Genomic DNA, 11,363 nt, shown 5'->3' on the forward strand with positions numbered 1-11,363 from the left:
TATTTTGCTTGATCTAGAGTTGTAAAGACATTTATTTTTACTTCAAAAATAACCAACTACTTTAATAATCTACCAGTACATTCTTTTTTGGCTTCCCAACATGTTCAATACTAACTTTAATTTAATATTACTAATCTTAATTTGATTGTTTACCGATAAAATTGCTTTGCAGTGGTTGCAAGGTCACAACCACCGTGAACACCCGTCTTTGTTAACAGAGAGCATCGGCGCAGGGAGGCCTAGTCACAATCCGACGTAATGTGGTGGTAATGATTGAGGTGGGGGGAGGGAGAGGCTTGGATTTGAATCTGTTTATTGTGGTATATTCCACGAGAAAGTAGGGACAATATGGTCATAAAGTAAAATCCGAGCTACATGGAACAGTATCCTTCTCACGAAACGATTTGCACTTCCGATGCCACAGTCACCTAAAATCACCGAACAGCAGCTCGACTTCCTTTAAGAAGAAACCAACCCACAACTTACGTAGTACAGGGCACCTTAAGTTCCGACAAGGCAACGGCAACCCACATCAAGAAACGTAGAAAGAATCCCAGCAGTTGAATTGAACATGAAGAGATGAAGCTCGCGAACAAGATTAGATGAAAAAAAAAAAAAAAACGCAGCGAGAGAGAAACCAGAAAGTCACTTCGAGCAGCGATGAAGACCCTCGAACGATTCATGGGTCCGTAACCACATCAGACCAGACAAAGCTGCAAAGAATAAGAAACGATAAAACAAGAAACAAAAGAAAAAGCGAAAAATGTTCCCTAGGAGAACGGTAGCAACGAGCGACGAAGCTCCGTACCAAGAATCCGAGAGGCAAGTGAAATGGCTGGATCGACACGCGAACCTTAGACACCGCTCTTGTAAGGACCGAGCCTCCCATTGTGTAATATTGTCCCATTTGGGCCTTTGGCCCTCACGGCTTTAAAACGCGTTACACAGGTTAGAGAATCCAAGCCTTATAAACTAGCTCAAGACTCCCCCCTAAGTGATGTGGGATAGGAGGGGCGCCCCCTCCCTGCGCACGTTCGGGGACCGAGGCGCGGACGCACCGCCATCCCTCCTTCCTACGCACCGTCGCCTGGGTCGTCACACTCTCCCCCCTTGGGAGCACAGTGCCCTCGCTGTGTCCCCACATGTGGTCGGGAGTTGGCTCTGATACCATTTGTAAGGACCCGAGCCTCCCACTGTGTAATATTGTCCACTTTGGGCCTTCAGCCCTCACAGTTTTAAAACCTAAGCCTTATAAACTAGCCCAAGATTTCCCCCTTAAGCGATGTGGGACAGGAGGGGCGCCCCCTCCCTACGCACGTTCGAGGACTGAGGCGTGGACGTACCGCCATCCCTCCTTCCTGCGTACCGTCGCCTGGGCCGTCACACTCCTATAAGGACCCGGGTCTCCATTATACACATAGGCCCCATTTGGTTCGACTTTCCCAAGGGGCTTTGGGCCCTTAAAGCCCCTTAGAGAAATTTTTTTTGTGTTTGGCAAATGTTTTTGAAAGCTCATTTGTCAAATGTGAGCATTTACAATGCTGGAAGTTGAATGTTGGGGAGGAGGTGCTTTGGGCATTGGGCATTTTAGAAATGCAACCGCGTCACTATTCATCATATTTTCCCCTTCATCTTCTTCTCTTTCCCGCCTATCTTCTTCCCCCCCCCCAATTGGGCTTCTCGGTAGCCACCACCCCTGCTTGAGGCTTGCGCTTCCCTGGTGACCACGGCTGGGGTGGTGCGACCCATGACCCAGGCGGCATCACCTGGGTCGTGCAGACCTCAAGTGGCGTCACCTGGCGCTCACGGACCCTAGGCGACGCTGCCTTAGGTTGCCAAATTTGGCGATTTGGAGGCCGGATGTGGCTATTCGGCACCTAAGGTCGCGCCTCCCGGGTAGCGTCGCTTGAGGTCGCGACTGAGCGGCTAGATCTAGTCGTCGCTGCGACCTTAGGCGCTGAGGTCGCACCTCAAGCGGCATTGCACGAGGTCGCGACCTCAGCGCTAGATCTAGTTGCCACTCGACCTCAGTGCTTGAGGTCGTGCCTTCAGTGGCGTTGCCTAAGGTTGTGACCTTAGGCAGCCAGATCTGGCCGTTCGACGGTTGGCGGGCGATTGGCTGGCCGTCGGATTTGATTTTCAGATTTAAAAATAAAAATAAAAATAAAAATAAAAATAAAAGCAAAAGCCCATTACAAATATTAGTTTTGCCAAACGGTATATAGGCTAAAGTGACATTTTCAATGCTATTTGAAACTACAATTTACCAAATGGTGTAACATTTCAGAAAACCCCTTTATCTCAAAGGTATTTGCGTTCTCCAAGAGCATTTCCCCAAAGCCGAACCAAATGGGCCCAGATTGTTCACTTTGGACATTAAGTCCTCACGGTTTTATTCTTCTCGGGGCAACCCATACTACCCTAAGAAAATGCGTATTGCAGGGGCAGAGGCGCGAACTCATCGCCATCCCTTTCCCAAGCCAATATATTGTCTTCTATAGGTACATACGCCTCATCATAGTCGTGCAGCCTCCCTCAAGGTTTTGTTTCCTATGGGTCACCCACACTGGTGAGGACGCACCTCCATCCTAGCAACGGTCTTTTCTCTCATAATGCGTATGTACAGTTAGAGACACCCAAGCCTTATAAGCTAGCTTAAGACTCCCTCCTAAGCGATGTGGGATGAGAGACATGCCCTTAGCCTCGCCCGTGTACTGCTGAGGCGATCTTAATCTGTCTCTCCGTACTGCCCCGGGTCTGGGTTATCATAGCTCTTGTGCCGCGCCCCTCCTTTTCCCTTCCTTCCTTTCCTTCCCCTCCACTGCTTCCGAATATCGGCTTTCGCTTTTTCTCTTCTCGCGGCTTCTCTGCATCCCCAATTTCTCCGCTTTTCCCATCCTTGTGTCGCCTTTCACTTGGATAGGTGGGGGCAAAGAGACCTGACCTAACCCGAATTGGGATTTGACTACAGGCCTATTTGTCGGGCCCGGTCCAAAGAGACTTGTGGGCCTTATTCCATAAGGCTCGCCATAGTGTCCAGTGAGAGGATGAAGCCGAAGTCATGACTTTGGTTTATCAATTTCCCATCCAAGTTTGTTGAAGGTTTGCCGTGTAACATTTGACTTGATATTAGTCCATAGCTATTTATCTTATACAAACTGAGGAGTTATAGGAATTGCAAGGATTTCATTCACTGTTTACTCATCTAACAAGTCGGGTAGAATTTGTTCATTCCATTTAGGTTGCTTTTGGTTCAACTTTTCCAATATTCTTGTTTTAAATCCTTTGCATTTTACCAAAGCCACTTGAAAAAGCTGAACCAGATGCGGCGTTAGTATCATCCTTAACAATTAAGTTAGCAACTTTACAAGACTCTTTCTTGGTTGCTAGCCCCCCTAATCACTCTACTTTGAAGCCATTCATCCTCTCAAATGTTTATTTATGCCCCATTTTTTGCTGATCATATAACAGAATGGGAGATTGCTTCTCTACATATATTAAGCTTTGCCAACCCTATTATGGAGAGATCCCTTCCCCTCATGCCAAAAATCATAATGAGGAAAATAAGTTCCTTTCAGTAGGTGACTCCATAGTGAGGATGGAGTTTGTATCATTCACCAAACTTGTTTCCCCAACATTGCCCTATTAAGATGATCATATACCTAAATCCAATCGCATCATCATCCTTTAGGAGTTGTAATACTTCCCATTTCCTCCTATGCTAGCTAGGTTATTTAGCATTTTTTTTTCCACCAAAAAGCTACAATTTTTTATTCAATAGGTGGAATTTTGAATATGGACATTGCATACTGCGGAACACTGCGGAACACTGCATCACATCTTTAAGTAAAATTACCTTTCCTACTTTTGACATTAATTTTTCTTTACAACCTTTCATGTTCATCCTTGCCAATGTTTAAGCAAAGGTCCTGGCTCACAATCCATATTCTTGTGGGAAACCCATGCTAAAATAAATCCTTGAATTTTCCAAATTTGATTTTCTCGATTAGATGAAAGCAATGCTAATTTAGATTTCATTTATTTTGTGGAAAATTTGGCATCTCTAGATATGTTTTCCAAAAAATCATTTTAAGGAAAATGACAATATTTTTTAATGTATAGTTGAAATTTGAAAATGAATCGGAAATTATTTTCTCTTATTTGAAATTGAAACACTTGCTTTTCATTTTCCTAAATAACACATGCACTTTTTAATTTATATAAGGACTACACATGTTGTATATTGAAATTTGGACCAAACATCTTGACATTTGGATATATGAATCCTGAAACCCATACACAGGTTTTCGGCAGTTGGGCCCAGGGACACTAGGTCCATAAAGGCTAGGCCCATGTCCTTAAGACGAAGTCAAAGACCTTGCTGTATTTGCTTGGGTCCCCAACTCTCCCGCCTTGTCTTGGATCTCTTGAGGCCTGAGAGAAATTAATTTTTCCTATCAACATTCTTTTTCATCAAGTAGAAATAACTACTTTAATAGAAAAAAGAAATTACTTTACTTTTTATATGTTCAGTGATAGAAGCTGCACTTTTCTTTTTAAGCTAACAAGATCTCAAGTATCATATGATAACCATACATGACAATTCTCACAATAATAAAATAAAAAAGAATTGAAAACAGAACTGGAAACAAAGTATCAATGACAATGCTCTCTAAAGAATTTCTCAACCCAATTACTTTATGGAAATTTGCAGTCTTCCTAATAAATGCCTTTACCACTTTTTTCGTCCTCCACTAGATAGTCAGAGACCAAAATGGTACCTTCACCAAATCCATCAATTTTCATCACCTTGTTGTAGAGTTTAGAATAATCCATCTTACATGGTTCCAACAGCTTAATATGTCAATTCTCCAAGTTGTGCCGAAAGTGATGCACACTTAGCATTGATGCGAACCTACATGAAGGCAACATGGTTGGGAAGTTAATAGCTAAAGATGAAGATAAAATTGAGGAGTTCTTGAATACTCATAGAGGCATTTGAATCCAAGGTGAAGATGAAGCTTTTAATCAATTCGCTTACCAGAGGGAGCCACGACTATCTGACAACGAGAACATATGTGACGTGAGAAGATCACATCGACATTAAAGTGTTCTTATCTGAGACTGATCAAGTAGAGAGATTTTTCGAGATGATGTGTGGGTGAAAAGAGCAAGTCTAAGCTTGTCTTTACAAGCTTAAAATAGGAACTACTGTATGGTAGGGTACGCTCCAATTTTGGAAGAATTTCTAAAAAATAAAGACATCACTCATGTATATGTTTAGTTAAAAATTTGCATATCAATGACGTCCATAATTTGTAACTCACTAGATCGATGTTAAATGACACCAAAGATGCTTGTAGTAATACAACATCCTTTTGTTCTCGGGTTTTGCAATAGTTACAAGTCAAAACGTTTAAATGGTGATGACATGCTCAAGTTGTATACAACTCCTTATTGTCATCAAGCATATCTAGTAACAACTTTAGTTGAACTGTATCATCTCAGGAGCAGCCATTCGAACCAAAACCTAGCTTTCCTCCGGCAACATTTTACACAACCTCAAACGTCTTCTGCTGCACATTCCCGTATGTTAAAATATGTCTCAAGTTTGAGCCCAATATGAAATTAAGAATATTTCGAATTGGATATGTTGCAAACATTCGAAATCGAGGAAAGAAGATCCGAAGATCAACTTCTCAAAATTCGAATTTGCGTTGGGGAGTTTGGCCACTGAAATAGGAAAGTCTAACTTTCACTTGGATTTGCATTTTTTTTAAAACATACAGAAATATGTTTTCGATAAAATCGTTTAAGATATGAAACAGAATCCTACGAGAAGTTGGCAAAATGAATAAGGGTCTCACTTATATATATAGACTTGTGGCCGTGGATGAAAGCGTGTTGATCATAAAGAAGTGTTCTTGAAGCGCCGTCTTGTCGTTGAGTGCTTTGGAGGGATTTTCTTTATCGTTCGTGAATTACATCCAAGAAGTTTAGTGTTGAAGCCAATTAAATCTTGTGGTAAGATTTGCGTGTAATTCCTTCGTGAGATTGAGAAATTATATCTTGAGGAATTTCGGGGTTAAACATTGCGTGCGTTATTGGGTGTAATTGGGGCTTAGGAAACATTGATAGAGTGTTTGAGTGATTTGAGTGTGTAATTTCATTGTATCGCTTGATCTATAGTGAAATTCGCTACTGCTCTCCCCGTGAACATAGGTCTTTATGACCAAACCACGTAAATCTAGTGTCCAATTTATTTTATTCTTTTGTTTATATTATTGTTCGATCGTTCGCTTTATCGCAACACCGTATATGCCCATATCATTATCAGCAATATTCGCTGCAAACGCTAGGCAAACTTGCGAGGCATTTGCGACGTATGATATCCCGATAGGTTCCAAATTGACGTTGACTCCCCCGGCGAAACAGTGTTATTATCGGGACCATGACGGTGCTCTCTTGCTAAATTCATAGCACGTATCGAGAAAAGCGAGCGCCGGTGCCGTCATGTAATTCGCCATTGCTTTCCTGAATGCGGTTCTCAAGGCGATATAAGCCGTCGGAGGCAATTGGGCAATGACAGTTCCCGAGTCGATGACGGCGCCTCCACTTGAAAAAACTGTCGATGCTATTGATAGACGATTCCCTCCTATACTGATTCCTACGATTTTTATTCCATAGAATTGCGAGCTTTGTGGGACCTTCGATAACGGCGTGAAGCTAACCAAGCTTGATGCTCCGCAGTCTTCGCCGAAAGTCAAGTGTCCGGTGGAGCTAGTTGTAGAGGCCAAGCAGTAGGAGAAATACTTGCCATATTTGGTCGTGGTTTCTCCCACGATGGAGATGTTATCGTCTGAGAGTCCGATCAACCTTGCGGCACCGCCAAAAAGGCCTCGGTTGTACTTGCCGCAGCCAAATTCGAAATTGTCAATCACATCCATCGGTGATATTGTCAACTTCTCGGTTGTGAAGAAGCCGCGTGAAAATGATGAGTTGCTCTATATGATGGTATACCGACATTGATATCGGGTTGGATTGAGTGTAGCAAGATCCCTAGCGCGGCTCACACTGGGTCCACGTGAGGGTGTTGCCGGTGTCGAAAATGAGAGTGAGGTCTTTTTTTGGCGCGTCGAGGCTGACTGTAACTATATAATTGCCTGTGCTTAGGGTGATGCCGGAGTTTGCCAGAAGACTGGCCGCCGCCAAAGCTTTTAGGTCATCTTTGCCGTTGGAGGATCGGGCCTGAATGAATTGACTCATCTTGGAGCAGGGTCTTAGTGTGATTTAGAGGACTGTGGCCTTGAGCAAGCTGAGAGCGTGGGCCATGCTTGTGAACTACTTCCAAGGTCAGTTTTCGGTTGCTAGCTAAAAGCATGTCATACGAGAGTAAGAGATTCTGTGATAAGTTAATAATACATTGGTAAAAAATGAAAGCTTGTTCTACTTTTCCAGAAAACAAAGACTGGGGTTTAGTGTGGTCAACTCTTTGAATCATTGGTTTGACCATGGATTAAAAAGTTAAAACTTGCATTCTCGCTCTTTCCGATAATTTTTCTTTTTTGTAATCATTTTCTTATTTTCTAATATGGTATTTCCATGACTTAGCTTTTTGAATGGGACGAATCAATATGATCACTAATGCAGCTTGAACTATTCACCTGCCTTTATGTCTTCTTCTAGTCACCCTCTCACCTCTTAATTTCCTCATTAATATAATTATGATAATATGCAATACATGAAGAAGAATCCATGGTAACTCAAAGGTGCGAGGCACGATCAGTTCCTATGACTTGGTGGAAAGCCGTATAACTTTCCCTCTGAACTACGATTCGGGTTCAGTCATTCATGGTGCAGAATTCGACCAATCTCATTCATGTTTGCGTTCGTTCATGATCCTAAAAAATCACTTTTCTACTGGACATAAGTACACTATACGTCCATATATAACCGGTTTATCGAATGATGGTGAAGATAAAGCTCAAAATCAATTCCACAAACGAAGGGATACTAATCGCCAATCTTGGAGGTAAGTCTCAGGAGGTGGAGGCAGAAGGAGCCATGACTTTCCGACAACAAGAACACATGGAATGTGTCACACCTCAAACCTCAAGCGCACCAACATCCTGCTATGGTCATTCAAATGCGACGTTCCCAGGTTAAGTCACTGACCCAATCAGTTCTTTAATGCACATGCGGAAGCATATTATAAAACTCTTGACAATAAAATATGGGATAGAAAAGCAGGAAGCAATTTCACAACAATACACTTTCATAAATCAACGGAGTTACAAACGAATGCCTACAGCCAAAAGTCTACAAAAGACTGGCTCTTAAAAAGGAGCTGTTCTACGACCTACAAGTCAGACACATTCTCCAATCCTCTTGACTTCACCTCTGCAACTCCTTAAGGCCAACCAAAGCGATCTGATCGCTTCGTCCACAAGGGACCTGAAAATGTTGGCCCACAACGGGGTGAGACGTTGTCTCAGCAAGTTCAACTCCCTAAACCCCTATTAGAAAGAAAATATGCCAAAGGATGGCTTAGCCACACCACATAGAGAACTTACCTCACCTCAGTTCCTTCCTGCAGGTTAGTATAATTCATATCACACAATCACATGTTCATATTACCCAACCACATACAGTAATACGAACTTAAACAACCAAAACGCATTCGCTTTCATATAACTGACAACCACGGGAGTCCTGATTATTAGACTAAATCGTTATGACACGTTCCATTTCATGCCACATAATTCCATCCCATAATCCGATACATCAACATCACTCAACATGCATTCCAATTGTTATTCACTACCACACAAGGGCATAGCCTACTCGCAGTTCGGCTATCTACTGACATTAATGCCAGGCATCGCCTCCCTCCATGGAGTACGGCTTCATCATTACGTCGACGACATTCCCGAAGGAGCATGGGTCCAGTTGACCTAGCCTCTATTGCGACCCAAGCCTTATCACTATGTTGACAGCGTTTCTAAAGGAATAAAGGTCCAGTTGGCCTAGTCATTACTATGACCGAGTTCTTCAACCAACACACGACAATTCAATACGACCCCAGGATACTTTGCATTTCACTCAAATACTCCAATTACAATTTTAATCCTTAAAAATCCAATTTTTGTGCCAAACCAGATACTTGAGATTTTCTAAATAAAATCTATATTTTTCACAATCAACACTCAATTTGTATTATCAACTCATCAAATTTAAATTCTGAATACAAAGCGCAAGGCACAAAATTCGAGCAATTGAGTTGAAATAATTTTTCGATTTTTTTTAAATAATAATATTATAATAATTTTCGGAATATAATATATTATTAAATAATCCAATAATTTCGAAAAATTTATTTAAATCAGAAATAAATTCCTTTAAGTCACATCAAGGTTTATATTAAAATAAACATTTACTTAGCCTTAAATTAAACACACTTTAAGTTAATTAAGCACCATAATATAATCTACACTTAAATGAATTAAACTAACCACCTAATAACACTTAACATAAACTAAACCTCTCTAAGCATAAGTAATCCTCTAATCAAGATTTAGTGAGCTAAACTCACCGGATTAGTGAGCCGAGCAATTCCAAACGACAGGGACGCAACGGGGATCGACTTTCCTCAAGACGGGCCAAGCGATTGGAGTCGGGAAGCTGGCAAAATGGGCCAAAACTGAGCTGAAATACCCATTTTTGCTTGCTACTGGTTGAGGTCGAGAAGGGGTGGATTCGGTGCCGGTTGAGGTGGAGGAGGACCGACGGGAGCTCGGGCAGCTTGCACGGACTTTTGGCGCGCAGGATGGCGGCTTGCAATGGCTTGGTGACGGCGAGCCGCTGCTGACAATGATGGACGATGGTGCTGGAGGCTCAGGGTCGCATGGGCAGCGGTGGAGCGGCGAGCTGGTGTGCGAGGCGATGCGTGAGAACGGGCGGCGACGGCGACGGACTCCGGTGACGTGTGGGTGAGGGGCTGCTCGGCTGGCTTCTAGTCGGCTCGGTGGCTAACGAATGACAAGGTAGACGGCCAGATAATGCAGAACAATGGCAGAGCAAAAGATGGACTCGCGGTTGCACGCGGCTGGGCGTGACGGTCGAAAGCGGCCATCGATGGCGAGCGAGCGGTCGGCGAAGTGGCGGACGAAGGGGGGTGTTGGGCTTGCTGGAACTGATCGGATCCTCTTTCTCTATCCTATTTTCTCTTTCCAAGAAGCTAGAGGTTGAAGATGATGTTGATGGGTGCCTTTTGAGGGCCAATCTACACTATCCACTTGTCAAGATCTCCTTCAATTTGGCCCAACCACCATGACATCACATAATGTCATACTCTACTATCTCCAATCTCCCACAACCTTATTCCAATGGTTGCAATTTCCTTTTCCGCCGTGGCATAACATATTGTACATTAAATTCTTCAATTCAATTCAATTCAATTCTCTTCCAATTAAGTCCAATTAAAGTCCATAAATTAATCAATGTTTCTAATAAGATTTGTGACATAACAGGACTTCTAATTTCTTAATTCGATTTCAATTTCACGGTTAATTTCAATTCAGCGCTAATTTAGTGCGTCCTAATCCACCGGGTAGCTTTTAGGAATTTTCGTGCATTTGACCTATGGTTGATTATTTTCAAGCCACAAAATACATTTTCGACACATTGGCGACTTTCGGTTGTCGTGGAAATCTCAATGTTTCAAATATAGACACAGGGTACTGAAACAACAGAAGAATCGGTCTAGTGCTGATCGATAAGAATTGTGTAATTAGATGGAATCACCCACACTTAATCACATACCTTTGTCGAGTTGACCTATCTCCGATTTCTAATCGATCTTACTGTGTCATAATGATCTCTTGCAGATTTGCACGGTCGAGCAGTCGTTTCCCGGTCGAATTCTTAAGTCTAATGTGTTAGAATCCCATAACGACTTCACCTGATAGATTAGTTATCCAATGAGTGATCAGTTTAGGAAAAGAACCATAAGCGCTCGATGAAATGCCCAACTATTTCGATCAAAATCAAAACTTGAAATTCAGGATGTCACAATTCTTCCCCTCTTATAAAAATTTCGTCCTTGAAATTTAAACCTTTACCAATTCTTAAGCAAAAAGGTGAGGGAATAGTCGTCTCATCGAATCTTCTCTTTCCCAGGTTGTTCTTTCTATACCGATGTTGCTAGATCAACGCTATCTTGCCTAAACCACTTCGAATCCAAAATACTAAACACTTGCCCATTTTGCAAAAATAAAAGTTGCAAATTTTTATTTTCCCTTTTTCCACTAAGCGGCTAAGCTGCCGTGTCGGGATTCGAACTCTTGACTTTGGACCTTTCGCTT

General features: G+C 42.4%; 1 protein-coding gene across 1 annotated transcript; it reads right to left on the minus strand.

Annotated features, from left to right (window-relative positions):
• Window positions 1–6,440: 6,440 nt before the first annotated feature.
• On the minus strand, window positions 6,441–6,947 carry LOC108960884 (aspartyl protease family protein At5g10770-like). The gene has a single exon (XM_039317667.1). It carries the CDS (start codon window positions 6,945–6,947, stop codon window positions 6,441–6,443), a length of 507 nt encoding a protein of 168 aa, XP_039173601.1.
• Between the last annotated feature and the right edge of the window lie 4,416 nt (window positions 6,948–11,363).

This window comes from Eucalyptus grandis, chromosome 7 (assembly GCF_016545825.1).
Source record: "Eucalyptus grandis isolate ANBG69807.140 chromosome 7, ASM1654582v1, whole genome shotgun sequence".
NCBI classification, from domain to species: domain Eukaryota; kingdom Viridiplantae; phylum Streptophyta; class Magnoliopsida; order Myrtales; family Myrtaceae; genus Eucalyptus; species Eucalyptus grandis.